This window comes from Anabas testudineus, chromosome 24 (genome assembly GCF_900324465.2).
Source record: "Anabas testudineus chromosome 24, fAnaTes1.2, whole genome shotgun sequence".
Classification (NCBI taxonomy): domain Eukaryota; kingdom Metazoa; phylum Chordata; class Actinopteri; order Anabantiformes; family Anabantidae; genus Anabas; species Anabas testudineus.
Window position 1 is genome coordinate 13,930,001 of NC_046632.1, and position 15,606 is coordinate 13,945,606.

Consider the following 15,606-nt stretch of genomic DNA (forward strand, 5'->3'; position numbering starts at 1 on the left):
ACTAGAGATTGAAATGTGGAAGCAAACAAAAAACGTTCCGGTGCAAAGATGGCGCAGACTTACGAAGAGGGAAAAACCCCACCTAACAAAGCGAGAACCAACAATAAAAAGCCCTGCATCTTATCAAACCAGCATAACTTTCACTGCCTCCCTCTGTTTCTCTCGCCTGTTATCAGCACATATGGAGAAGCTAAGGAATGAAACTGTGCAGCTGTACAGCAGTGTTTATTGTGTCAGTCTGCTCTGTTCTTGTACAGTTCCTTATCAGACTTGGAAAAGCTCTTGCTCCTTCTCCCACACACTTTCCTCTGCCTACTCCTTTTCTGTATCATTTACTCCCATTTCATTTTCCTCCATATGGTAAAATATTATAGGGGTCAACCATTCATATCTAAATAACTTCTTATCATAAGTCATCGACCTTTTATTCTGTGTATTTATACTGTATGTGTGTTATCCATGGAAACTGTAAGGAAAGGTATTTTACATCTCAACAAACTATTAAAAGTGCAACTGCGATCTATTCCTGATTGTTGGCAATGGGGTTTAGCAAAGAATTTATTTGCTACGCATAGGATCAACTGTTTAATGCCATCTTATTATGTGCAATTACATGCAATTATCGGCTTCAACTGTTTCCTAAGGTGACTTTTCAGATCTACAAAAAAATCTTTAAAACATGTGCAAAACTTATTTGTGACAATAGAAAAGCTTTTTCAAAGAGTTTGTTAAAAAGCCAGCAAAAAGAAAAATGGCACCATGGTCCCCAGATACATTAAGCTTAATTGTGTTAAACATTGTTTCAGTATATTCTATTAATACTATTAATACACCAAGTCGGTGTGAGAGCAGCCAAGAAAAATGATTTACAATTCACTTATGAAGTCAGGACTGAGCGTGTTTGTCATAACAGACACATGGTGAATAAAAATAAAAATGTAGTCCTCTGTCAAGACAGCTCTTTGTTCACAGTGTCATTTAAAAAGAGAGTGGCTTCCAAATTGTTCTTAGTAGTAATGGGAGGTTGTGCACTTTTGTGGGATGTGTTGGTTGGTTTTTCTCTAATTTTATTACAAAGTGATGATGATGATGATGATGATTCATGTGACTCATGTTCTTAGGAATCCCAGTAGAGCGTGAGTACTATGTGGTACAGTATCTGGAGTAGCTCCTGAAAGCTGGACACTCTCTTCCAACTTTATAAAACACAAATGAAACATTGCTCACTTAGGTTTATATGAACTTAAATAAAATATATGTTATTCTTTAAGTGAGCTACATTATGAGCATAAATACTGGGAGCTTGAAACTGAAAGTGGCAAGCATTCAATTTCAAAATAACAAATAGATAGATAGATTGGAAGATAGATAGATAGATAAATGTGTGTGATATGTTTTAACAACAGCTCACCATTAGTAATGATGAAATAATTATGTTTAGCTCATGCAGACAGCTAGATGTGACTTCACTGAAACCTGCAGTGGCTCTCCTTCTCCTCTTTCACTCCCTCTGCCACTTCTGCTGCCTCGATTAAAGTCTCTCTCCCCCTCTTGCTCTCTTTGGACCACTAACCTTGATTCACTGTTCTACTCAACTCTGCCTCAGGCTGGGGCGCACACACACACACACACACACACACATACACACACACACACACACACACACACACACACATACGGACACGGACAGACAGATTTACAAGCAAACACACAGCAGTATATGCTGTATGGGAGATATACACATGTACTTGACCGTGGTAAAGTAAAAGTGGTTTGTCTGGGGCCAGTTTGAGGGGAAAGAGTGGCTAACCGAAACCACATGTGGCTGACTCGCTCTCTTGCTCAGTTCAGAGGTATGTGAGTCTCTGGAGAGTGTGCATGTGTTCGTGTATGTGTTCGTGTGTGTGTGTTCGTGTGTCGAGGTGATAGGGCAAAAAGCCAGAAGAGAGGCAGAGTGAGCTCATGTCTTGACTTTAACCTCTATTTGTCCAGGGAACGGTTGTGCTGAGCAGCCACACTGTTGTACATTGACATGGGAGCTGCTCAGCTTTAACTACAGTTTTCTACTGACGGCCAACAAAGCATTGTCACTAGATAAGTCAGAGGTTAAGCGCTTAAAACTGTAGGTACCAAAGCCACTTAGTATATAAGTGAATGTTAGGGTAAAATAGAACCACATACATTTTTGCTTCTGCTGTTACAGCTACGTTAATTAAACTGGTAATTGAGGAGATAATTACAAAGTCAGCACAGTGTTGGAAGACCAGCGTAAGACATTTTCAAACACAATGCATTAAATAAGAAAAGTAAAGTAAATAATATTTTCTGAAACTGGTTCCAAATTATCAAATAAAAAAGATTCCTGCATTTTTAATCTGTACTTTTTAAATGGTGGCTATTTCTGGCCGGGGGGGTGTATTCTACAGCATGTGATTGGAGTATTTCATCCAAAAAAAATCTTTTCAGACTGCGAAACATCAACACTTTTTAAAATTTCTTTTTTTTAAAAAAGAAAACAGACACACAGAGACTGTAGAGGACCTGTTCCAAATCTGTACTTAACTTCCTACAGCTCACTTTGTTGTGAAGGACTAACCAAGGCAGAGTGACACTGTGGGTTAAGGTAGTAGTGTGTGTGCGTGTGTGTGTGTGTGTGTGTGTGTGTGTCTGTATGTGAGGTTGAGCGCAAGAGACAGTTTATGTCATGGGGAGGTAGCGCTGTATCTGCTAACCGTTACTCCAACAAGACAGCTCGCTTGGCTCACACACATCCACCTACACACACATAACAAACACACATGAGATGCACACACAGACACTTTATTTACCTTTGGCCCAATATAGACATAGTGACAGTTAACCTAGCCACTTAATACAAAGAGACAGCCTCTTCTACAAAGACTTGTATTCAGAGGGGGGTGGTGTGTGTGTGTGTGTGAGAGAGAGAGAGAGAGAGTCAAAGTAAATCTGACTGAACTGAAAACAAAACAGGGAGAAAACACTAACAAAAGCATTCCAGAAAGTAGGAGAGAGATAGCAAGACAGAGAGAAAGGACAGAGGGAGAGAGACCTTGATGTGTTCCAGGAGGGGGTGAGGCGGAGAAAAGTGTGTGAGAGGGCTTGTGCCAGCATGACACTGCAGAGAAGAATGTGTTCTTCACTTTTTAGATATCAGATAAAACACAAGGATACATCCTTGTTTTGTTTGACAACCACAGAGACTTACATTCACTCGAGTTGCTGTCGTTTTACTGTTGTTTTGGGCTCGTTTCCATTAAAATGATGCAGAGTGGAAACTGAGAAAACATCAAGCTGTAACTTTTTCATTAGGAGACATTTGCTCTAATGTCATTGATTTAAAATGACCACACTGTACTAATGTTCTTGTTGTTCCCACATTGTTTCTATGATGCACAGTACAACTCCATTTGACATTATAATTTCCACCTTAAGCAGACTCCACACACTTTATCCCGGTAATACAACACCATTCACTCTGGATTTGCGAACATGAAATCCCACCCTCATTCTTGTTGTGGGAGAAACATGGAAACTGGAGAAACTCCGAGGAGGGAGTGGGAGAGGGGATACTAGATGTGGGGATTTGCTGCGGTGGAGGATAAGAAGGGAGGGAAAGTTGGGGGAATGAGGGGTGTAAGCGATGGGGGAAGGGTTTAATAAACGTTCTGTTGCTTTGTTTAGGTTAATGGACCATACATTCCAAGGAGAGGAGAGTTTTGTTTGACTAAATTGACTGATTTCATTCGACTCCACCAGACACGGTGGAGTCTGCATAGCATCAACATCGCAGGGGAGTGTGTGTCAGTGTGTGTAGTGTGTGTGTCAGCTTCTATAAGGATCAGATACCTTCACATTAAAGATCTCAGGATAACGTCCCAATTAAAAACTCACATATCCAATTTTGGTGCTTTTCTTGGTTCATATGATCCACAGCTGGGCGTCTGCTGGGAATTCCACCGTATTACCTTCAATGTCTTATCTCTGCCAGTAGAAAGACACACTGTTTGCAGTTCTCTAGCTGGGGCAGCAGGACTTATGATCAGGGTTTCCCACAGACATTTATTCAGAGCTGCTCACTTAAAGACACAAGTGCCATGGCGACTTATGGCCCCAGTAGGTGTCCGGACACTATAATCTATGGAAACCGTGGAAAAACTATTGTTTAGCTTCATGAATGTGTAGACATAAATCTAAGAGTGTTTGGAGGTTTGAGGTTACAAATCAGCAGGCAGCTCCGGCCGCTGTGGCAGCTGAAGCTGTTGGTGGGACAGCATATTTCAATTTTGATGTAAGCCAGCTCAGCTCTCTGCGAAATATGCATTTCAGTTGCAACGTCTGATTCAAGCTGGGAACAACTGTTTGTGTCTTTTATTGTGGAAAAATGGTTTGTTTGAGTTAACTTAATACAGTACTCACATGCACATATTCTTTTTGGTGACCGTAATCATTCCTTCCACACAGAGAAGATATTGAAGTGCAACTCCAATTAAAAAGATGCTGTGCAAAATCTACACTTTTTGCTCCGTGCGAAAATGCATTTGAGCATTGCTGAATATGAGGCTTCAGCAGTCTGCGTTAGACAATTCAAGTAAGCATTTTTCAAAGATGCTGCCTACAAGGCTACAGTGCATTTATATATTTTGAAATCTTTCCACTAAGGTCTCTGATGTGTCTACGTTACACATTCTGCTGAAAGACTGAACTTTTATTATATGACTCTATCACAGTGCTATAGAATTCAAGGCTGAGATGGTCCAACAAGAAATCTGACAGACACAGATGTTCAGCATTTAAATGTCTGTCTCCAAACTCCCACACACAGCCTGTCTGTTAGAGTGATTGACTGTAGGTGCGTATGCGGGTATGCGATCGCTGTCAGGCTGACCATGTGTCTGCAGTCATCTCTAGTCGTCTGCAGACAGGGGGACACACACAGGCTGGCTGGCAGGCAGGCGGACAGACCAAACGGCAGATTAGGAAGGCAGACAGACAGATAAAAAAACACTGTGTAACATCATTTAGAGGAAAAAGATAGCTCAGGAATATCAGCTAGAAGATTTAAATCTCTGTTCACACAGACGAACAGAAGACCAAGCACCGTGGTAATATGAAGTTACAAGGCTGGGGATGGAGATGATAATCTTAATGGACTGGTCATCTGTCTGTAAGCCTCTGATTAACACACACATACACACACACACATACACACAGATAGAAGAGGGTTTATATATCTTGAAAGCTTTCTACTGCTCTTGCAATGAAATCAGCTTAAAGAGAAGAGGTGCTCCAGTAGAAAGGAATGTAAGGAGAGTAAAAATAGTGTCTTTTTGATATATATCAAATATACCATACATACTGAACATGACGTTCTATGGTACACTGCACAAAGATGGCTTGTGGCTCCTTTTGTATAAGTATATGTGTGTTGCAACTTAATGACAGATGTATTCGTAAATGGACTAATGGAAACCACTTCAACCACTGCCCATAGCTACACACAAAAACACAGAAGCCCTTGGGCCATGTCTGTCCAGTCCACCTAAAGGCTAGCACAAACAGGCTCAGTTTCTTATGCACATATACAGGCGCACAGACATACACAGTTGGGTTGTCACATTCACTCAATATAGAGCCCAAACTACAGCCTAAAGTCAAATAAAAAACAATGTGTGTTTATATGAACCATTTGTCTCTTCAAAAAAAATCTGCTGTTTCTTTAAATGCACTTTTTTTATCTTAATTTTTCTCCTCTGAAGCTTTGAAGGTATCAAAAATAGCCCTAGTGAGGACACTAAAAGGCAACAAAGGTTCTGCATTAGATCATGTTCATGTTGAATTTCTCCTTTTAATGATTATTTTGGGCACTTTGCCTTTGTTAAGTTGATCACAGAAGAGAAAGACAAGAGAAGTTGAGGAAAATGTGTCCCAGGACAGATCTGAAGCCAGGGCACTTGGTTACACTTCAGCCAAGTGAGCCCCAGCATTCCTGTAGTTTTGGCCTCAGTGCTTTGGCTTGACTCCAGTTTCATCAAACATTTGCTAAACATGAAGGACAATGCAGAGTTTGGTTACAGTGGTAACTAGAGGTTAACTGTAAGCTTCCTGGTCTTCACCCTGAGTTTCTGTATGTAACCTTTACAACAACATGTTTTATATATTATGTACATGTAGTATGAACATGTATTAAACTTTGAAATTACTGACTTGGTTTTGTCACAATAAACTGTATTAAAATTAGAATTGAATGGAGATGTGTTAACACCAAACCTAATGCATTGAACAAAATGAATGAATGTACAACATTTTATTATGAAACGCAAGTGAAACAGAGTTTAAGTTGAGTTTAGGCAAAAAGAGTACCTTTGGTTAAGGTTAGACAGAAATTCTGGTTTTGTTTGAAGTTTAATAAACTCAGTGTAAAGTGAGTTAAATTTTAAGCCAGACCATAATATTTTCTAACTTTAACCAAGTAACCTTAAGGTTTAATGATCAACTGGATGTTATGCTGCAAGATTGGCTGTCATTGGAAAGAGAATCATTGTCTGGGGACATTTTATTAATATGTTCAGTCTCGATATCTGTCATGTAAATTTCTATTTACATTAAGTTACAACAGAGGCTTATTGTGCTAATAGAACATAAAATGTAGTTGCAGTTATGTTCCTTATTAAATGTGTTTGCATTGCAGTATAGAAACATAATTTTATAGATGAGGTTAAGTAAAACAACAATAATCAAGTTCCTTCCTTCACTTTTATAAGTCTCTACCTAGGATCTAACAGAATAATCAAAGTAGTTAGAAACATATCCTCTTACAGGGACTTATTTGAGTCAAGTCTATTGAGATTAGTGGGCGCAGATGTAGAACCTGCCAAACTCATTTTCAAGAACCTGTCCTGCTTAATATGAACTGACAGAATTTCTGCCCCAATGGGCTTCCATTATTATTATTTTTTGTATTAAATAATTTGTGTTTTGAAGCATAACACTTCAAATCCTATGTTTGACTCTCATACACACAAAGTAAAAATGTAGGAAAGAAATCTCATAGCTTGTTTTTTTTTTTATTTACGGATTAACCAGAATGTGACCTTGCGTAAAATTAAATGAGGATTTTTATTTCCTTTGTATTAAAATCATTACATTTACTTTGATTTTGTCAAAATAACGTGGAATTACCTAACTTAACTTCTCAGTGTCTCTTCACTGTGTGAAGAGTCTGCAGAGTATTTTACAAACCTGTCACTTTGACAAGAAACAACAACTCTCTCATTAACGACCGGCTGCTGTGAGCGTTTGTGTGTGTGAAAGAGAAACAGACAAAGGGAGAAAGAAAAACAGAGGATATGTGCGAGACAGAGCGAGAGGATGAGTCGTGGCTAAAGTGGACCATTATGGGAACAGAACAGAACAGAGCCGAACAGAAGATGAGGTGTGTGCTGCTACTGAAGGAACAAAGATACTCAAAGCTATTTTATTAAAGACCACGCACAAGTAAACAAACAGCACCTGGAAACTTCAAACCTCCCGACAGCTGCTGTAACTACACGCAGACAGACAGGGAGACACACAAATGGCAGATAGATTAACTGACAGCCGGAGTCACAAACACAAAAAGCAGAAAACCAGCAACAAGAGCGCTTCAAATATTATCTATATCTAAAACGTCTAAAAGTGTAGGTGTAGATGCACCAAAGAGCGCTGTGTGTCAAGGTGAGATCAGATATTGGAGCAGAAACAACTACAAATGAGAATGACTCTAAATGAGCGGGCTAGTAAAGGCACATCATCTAAGAGATTGGGATGACTATGGATGACAAAACAATCACCACAATGGATATTTACACATGAAAAAGTGGAAGACACTGGGTTAACGATGACGACTCTAACCACTATGACAATGACGATGACGGCAACAGACGGAGCTCAGCTATTAGCTGGCCAATCATAACTCACCCTTCTCAGCGCGCCCCATGTGAGCTGCGTCCAACAGAAGCAAAGCAGAGAATAATAAGACAGAATTAGATTGGAAAGCATGAACAGATCAGCACATACACAAGAGGGATGCTGTGAGTATGTTTCAATTCAGTACATCCCCCTTTAGAAACACACAGAAGTTAGTGCACTTAGCCTGTATAATAACATTACACAAGCTACGACTGCTTTGCACAGAGCTCGGTATCCAACCTCCACATCCTTTGCATTCTTCACTTATGTACATGTGTGTGCCAGATGAGATTGTTTAAATAAGTGCAGCTCCATTACTTAAAGAAACCATGTTTTTTAATGCATCACGTCAACTTGCTAAGAATTAAACTTTCTAATTTAGCACAGATTGGTATTTAAAATGATGATCTGTTGGTTTGACACTAAATGTAACCAACACATGTCTGACCTCCACCTTTACTCCCTGTTTCCCTCATGGTAACGTTAAATATAACCATTTTCCCAACACTGTCTTCACCTCCCTGCTTCTACAGCCACGTCTCCATTAACTATTTATCATTACCACCACACACTTTACGACACAACTGACACTGAGGCTGCTCACATCTGTGTCTGTGTGAGGCAAAGTGTGTATGTGTGTGTGTGTGTGCACGTGCACACTGTAATGTAATTAATCAGCTGAGCGTGTTGATTACTTAATCTGTCATTAGCCAGTCATGTGTGTAAGGGAGAGTTTGTGAGTGTATGAGTGTGTATGTGCGGCAGCAGCGGGTTTCAAGGCCCCCTTGTACTGACAGCTGTGACCAGCGCCAAACGGGGCAGAGTAGAGATTGATGATACTGGATTAATACCATCATTCATCGGGGATGTGATATTTCAGGGATTCGGGATTTGTTTTGGACGTACTGCCCCACTTCGTTTCCAGTGGGACTACGCCACCTTCCTCGTTCACATCCAGCTTGCTGACTGATGAGTTACAACCATCTTGTGCCAGTATGTAAAGTTTAATGATGATATAACATTAGCTACACTTCCACCTGCCACGTTTTGTTGACAAGATTCCTGAGAGAAAACACCAGAAAGTTGTGCAAAAGTGGGAACATCACACATCACCTTGTCTGAAGTGGGAAAAACAGAAGTCACAATAAAGGCTGAAAAACACGACGATGATCTGATTTCTTCTGTTTCTTTAACAAAAGCATTCATGTCATGCTGCCACAGGCCTCTACTCCACCCGAAAGGCCAAATAACAGTGTGTTGTGTGCATGAACCCAACTTCTGCTTTATTGCATTAGGAAGAGTTCAACATTTCAAGGAACTTTTGTACATGACAGAGTAAAAAAACACTTAAAAAATCAAAGAACAGCCTGATCTAGCAACTCAATTAAACATGCACTCATGTATATATCTAGTGGCTAGCAGACCACCCCATGGAAACCTGAACCAGGTAATGCGTCAGATCAAGTGTCCAGTTCTCACTCGTCTTAACTCTCAACAGCAAGAGCCTCAAATGCTACACTGTCGCTGTGCTGCTAATCCTTTTTTCAACACAAACCCTTAAATTTATTCACGCACACACATGCACGGTCTAATGAGGGATTAGCTAATGAATTCTCTCAACAGATTAATTACATTTTATGCACACTCTCGTGTGCATGCAGACTTCATCCTCAAACGGCTGCAGAATGAGCCAGTAGTTTCAAATAAAAAGGGCTTTTTTAACTCTATCGCTAAATTGAAATCCGTAAGAAAGAGCCTGGCTCTGGGCAAAGTGGCGTTTGATTTGAAGAGAAGACGCTGGGATGGATCTGAAGGACAGCAGACTGAAGCATAACTATTAACGAGAAAGTAAATAAAACAGCCTTTGATTTGGCGCCATTTTACATGGCATGAGTAGAATGAGGAGGCATTTTCACATGGATCTAAATGAGAAGCAAACATTTCACATGTTCGTCTTTGTACCGCTACTCCAGAGGGCTTAAAATCATCAGACTGCGTCTTTCTCTTTAAGTGACAGAAACACACATGAGATGACACACACTGCACAATGCACACACACACACACACACACACACACACATACATACATACATTTGCAGACACTCACCCACACTCCCTCCTGCCGTTTTCACAGTCTCTTGAGTGGAGGAGATGCCTACGGCCAAAAACCAATGGTTGCATTTCTTGTGTTTTCCCCCCTCCTCCTCTTTTCTTTCTCACTATCACTCTCTTTCTCTCGCCTTTTTCAGAGAAAACACACAACTTTATTTCATCTTCCAAATGAGGCGAAAAAGTAATTATAATTAAACCAACTTGGTCCTAATGTTCAAAATACTAAAATAATTTACAATTATAATTAAACCAGCTCAGATGTGGTGTTCAGTTGCAGTGGCAGTCTTCTAATTCGTCTGGAGACACTAATGGAAAACAATTATTTCACTTCATTAAGATTAAAGATGCTGGGAATCTGTGTCACAACTCGATCAGAGAGGAGACAGATTTAGAAAGTTGTCAAATTAACATAAAGTCACTTACTGACTTTGTGACAACACATGCTCGTGCACATTTATTGCACAGACTTTGTAATTGATAAGCCAAAACAAAACTGCATGATACGAAAAGACGAGAGAGACAGACATGAGAATGAAACCAGAAGATACAAATTGGACAGACTGTGAGAAAGACACCATCTCAATGTGACATTTTAAAGCCTTACTGAGTTTTCATGTGATTTTCTACTGCAACACAACACACACATCTCCTGTGATTAGATTATATGATTTCCTTCATTATTGTCTATTATTCTGATTTAATAACCACCACTTTCGGGGCTGTATTAATTAAATACCTATTAACCCCAGCTGACTAACTGCTAATACGTTTTACTGAAGTGATCAAGCGATGACTGTGCTGATCTGTAAAATCTAGCATGATCTGCACTCTCTTTGCACCAAATGCAGGGTCCTGTGACGTAAACTCAATATAATAAATAAAAACTCGTCTTCTTAAACTCTGTCATTCTCAATAAATTAGGATGCAGAGCGTAAAAAGAAAAGAATATGATAATTGCACATTATATCTCAGAAACTGGGCCCTTTGACTGCAATGAAAGAATCATTCTCCTTGTGTCTTATTTAGTTAAATGACTATTACTGTTTTAATAGTATATTTTTTTATTTCTTTACTTTATGCTCTTTTTTTAACTCTCTCCACACTAACATATCTTACCCCCGATCTGTGAAAAGCTGCATCTAGTTACTAGTATTTACTTGCAAATTAACTGCACTCAAATTCCCACAGAGGCCTCAAAGAAATTCCACACATTTGTTACCCAGAGGAGCAAATGGCCACCAGGGAGGGGAGGAGGGGGGGTAGTTATGGGATGTACGGGTGGGGAGGGGGCAATAAAACGTGCACAGATTAAATAGTAATTAATGAGTAATTTCTATGCAGGTCATTAACAGGCCCAAACGAATAGTGGAGCAGAAAACGACATTTAGACATGAGACATTATCCGGCGCATAAATGGAGCTTGATGTGTCCTTTATTACAGCCTTATATGGTTTGTGTGTGTTTGGAGGTCAACTTTCAAACAGCTGTGTGTGTGTGTGTGTGTGTGTGTGTGTGTGTGTGTGTGTGTGTGTTGGAGTTCTGAATGCGGAAATAAAACGCTCCACAGCCACGCAGACGCACACACACACACACACACACACACACAGACACACGGGTTGCGCGGACGCTGAGAGCTACAGACAGTGTCAGGACTTTGTTCGCGTCCTGCACCAACCAAACTGAGAGTCCTTCCGTGGGCTTTTGCATGAGCATCACTCCGGAGCGCGTCCAGCTGCCTCTGTTGCAGCTTTGTCGCCTCCGTGTTTCTGCAGACTGGACGGACGAAAGCGCAGCGAACGAACTCCGACCAGTGCGCGTTAGGGTTTGTTTGTTTGTTAAAGTGTAACCCGAGCACAATCAAACAAAAGAGCTGCTAAAGTTCTGCGCAAAGACACAAAACAGAACAGTTTATGCCCCGTTTATGTTTTAGTCGCTGAAACAACGACAACGCACTTGAAAGCACGAAGTTTCACCGCTTTGAGTTCCGATTTCAGCCTGATTTTCCATCTACAAATACGAATCTTTAAGCATTTCGCAGCTTTGTCCTTCACAGTGCAAACTGTTCCGCTGTTCCCCCAAACATCGGGTTTTATTTCATGCAGCGCCGATAAAGTTGGACCGAAGAGGATCGTTTTGCAGCGAGAGGAGCTCACGGCGCTTTTCAGCCGAACCGACCTCTGCATCGCAACAAAAGAGCAACAGTAGCTTTCAGCGTGGGACACTTACAACCCTAAAGAGTATTAACTGTCAAATGGTCTCATGTGCACTGAAGTACGGGTCAAAACTCCCTCATACAACTCGACCTATCCACCCACCTGAAAGACACCACAGTAATAAACAGAGATGAGACAAGTCTCTACGTTACTCGGGGGCTGATCTGCACGCACACAGTAACTTTTTATCATGCACGGCTGTGAACGACGTTTCCCACTGTCTTCATTCAAGCTCCACTCTGCGTAAAACACGTTATTTGCCGGTAACAACACACACAAAGCTGTTGATATTAAAGCCCATATGCACATCTACTTATTCGTGCGTTTGATTCCCAAACTAGATTTATTTTTCTAAGTGTGTAGGCTGCAGTAAACGCGGCTCTGGTGTCCTGTGGTGTGATAAAGACTCAAACTTAGTTCGTTAAAACGCTGGAGTCCAGGTATTAGGTTAGTGAGGTGTGCAAGTAAATGCAACCTACTACAAACAGAGGGGCTTCAACGAGCTCCATACGACCAGCATGCACTGAAACAACAATTCACCTTTTAACAGTGACATAAAAACAGGATTCAGTTGGTGACGGAGCGAGAAAAACACGCACGGCGGCGCCTTTTCAACGCCACGACCAACTTTTGTCCGACACCTAAACACAACACACCTGTCAGGAATCCTCAGTTTCCTACTTAATATACACAAAAAGAGCCACTAAAAGTTTGGTGTCATCACACAGACGACAGCAGAAGCTGCGGGTCCGTCCTCACCTGTCGGTATCTGACCGGAGACCGTGGACAGGAGGAGCAGGAGTCCCGGGAAAACCGAGGAAAGTGTATCCATGTTTCAAAAGCAGGTAACAAAAGTTTTTCCTTCCACTTTGTCCGCGCTCAGCCGTCCTCTCGCCTCTGCTCACTGGCTTTTCTTAATCCTCTCCATTTCTCTGCGTCCTCTCGGTTCTTCTCCGGGTTTCTCGCTTTTCGCTCGCGACGGGCTCTCGCGGACACCACACTTTGTCTCACGCGCAGAGAGGGAGCGCGCACGAGAGAGAGAGAGAGAGAGAGAGGGGTGTGACGTCACGAGGTAGGAGTCGATTGAGAAAGTGATTAAAAGAAACACGATGTGAGCAGCATCTGACAAAATCCAGCTATTAGTATTCAAAGATGCACAAATATATATTTCATTAATTCGTTTGAACCTTATTTATGTGACAAAAGTGCACAAGTACTCACTGTTTTGTTTGCACATTTGGAGTTTCTTGCTCCTTTTTGCAGCCTGGATGGTCTATTTGTGTCTTTGCTGCCCAGAACTCGAGGTCAGTTTTTGCAGAAAACAAACTCAACCGTGGACTCGTCTGACCACTGAACACATTTCCACTGTCTTTCAGTCCGTCTGACGTGAGCTCAGGTCCAGAGAACTCCTCTGTGTATCTGTATATATTGATATATGTCTTCCTCGGTGCATTGTAGAGTTTCAGGTTGTGTTTCTGGATGCAGTAGAAAACTGTATTCATCATAGAACCATGACAGTTTCTCATGTAATGCTGTTTGAGGGCCCGGAGGTCAAACACATCAACAGTGGCGTCCATCCTCGGCCGTATGCACTAGATGGTAAAATGGTGCAATCTCACATTAAGAAATACAATTCTGTGCTGAAGTTTGGCACTAAGTGGAGAGCCATGACTCTTTATTATACCCAATCAGAGTCATATAATCATATAACAACCACACACTATAATACTAAAATACATTAGTGCTAATAAATAATGGCACCTCTAGAAACTGTTGTCCCCCCGACAACAGTTCAATAACAGCTCTGCCCAATAAATATGAATCATGACAACACAGTGCAGGGCTCCATTCAAGCTCCAGGCCCCAGCAAGTATTTAACCAACCGCGAACTCCCAATGGCACCGCTGCTAGTAAAGCAATATCGTGTGGAATATAGTAGAGAAACAAACCTTACACTCCTCAGGTCAAGAGGTTACAGAATGTTTGTGAACTCTTTCTGCAGAAATTAAAAGGTGATTCAATTTTCATTGACCAATTTCAACTATTTCTAGTTCTAAAACATCAAATTAAAGGAAAATGCACTTTTACATTTTATATTTTGTAGAAAAAAAATCCACTCCTTAAATATTTGTGTATAAATACATGTGAACCACTGTGATTCATTCTTCTGATGAGGATATTAAAGTCAGGTGTTGCAGTCAGTGGGATAACGATCAGGCAGGTGTGAGTCTGGGAGGAGGTTTCATATTTAGAAATCTGGGTTTCCCTATCGAACTCTGATCTTATCTGAACACTCGGTTGCCAATGTGCTAATACAGCGCCAGTATCTGTCAACTCCTGTTGAATTAAAAACAAATCATTCGCTCCCATTTTACCATCTGCAGACAGCGACAGCTGTGCATGTTAGACTGACTAACTAAGTAATAGCCTAACGCCTCTGCCAAAAAGACAAAATCTATGTTTTGGTTTGTTGCACAGCTACAAATATGTTGTGTGGCAGGAAATGCACGAGGAAGGCAACAGGTGTGCTTTGTCTTAATGCCACCTCCACCACATAAAAAGGTGTGAACCATCTCCTCTCCCAAGTTTCTGGCTGTGAGAGACAAGAATATTCTCAGAAGACAATTTTTGGTCTCTGCTGATTTTCCAGACTTTAATTGTGTGGTTGGGTTGTTGATGTGCTGGTAATTACGTGTGTTTTCCCACTGTCCTAACCGTAAATGTGACCGTCTGGCTCGAGATTGTAAGTGTCCTGCAAACAAACTTGGGTGTGATGGACACACAGATACTCGCTGTCATGTTAAATCACGTTACAGTTGTCATTTGCAGTTGTTTACTAATGCACACTACTATCATGCTGTGCACATTTCAGTTCCTTTCTCTTTAATTCAGAACAACATACATGCAGTGCTGAAGTAAATACAACAGTGCTTTTATAATAGGATTTTTATTCTCTACTTCTTTTCTGTATTTTTTCAGTAACACTGTCCTTTACGTGTCTGCTCTCCAGTGATTTGAAGATTTTTTTATTTTTTTTTTATCTCTCCCACCACTGTTTTTAGCCCACACATGAAGCTAAGCTATCATCTGGCTTCAGGTTGCAAAAGGCAGCAGAGAAAGAAAAAACATGGCAGGCAGTCATTGCTGTGTAATATCTGTGAGACTGAAAGTTTGTCTTCACCAAAAAAATAAAAAATCGCTGTGCTTAAAATGGACGGAAAGCATGAATAGATTTTTTTCTAGATGACCCTTTTTCGACCCAGAAGCGGGTATGTTGTTCTTATACAGGCAATTTCCAGCAATCTAACCTGTC

General features: G+C 40.8%; 1 protein-coding gene across 7 annotated transcripts in view; it reads right to left on the bottom strand.

Moving 5' to 3' along the window:
* ptprk (protein tyrosine phosphatase receptor type K) overlaps positions 1-13,312 on the bottom strand; it is an 86,743-nt gene extending 73,431 nt beyond the window's left edge. For all 7 annotated transcript variants that reach the window (XM_026340612.1, XM_026340611.1, XM_026340610.1 and 4 more), the window contains exon 1: positions 13,053-13,312. In XM_026340612.1, the coding sequence (XP_026196397.1) occupies positions 13,053-13,125 (73 nt within the window). In that variant the 5' untranslated portion in view covers positions 13,126-13,312. The remainder of the gene's footprint in view (positions 1-13,052) is intronic.
* Positions 13,313-15,606: the final 2,294 nt, after the last annotated feature.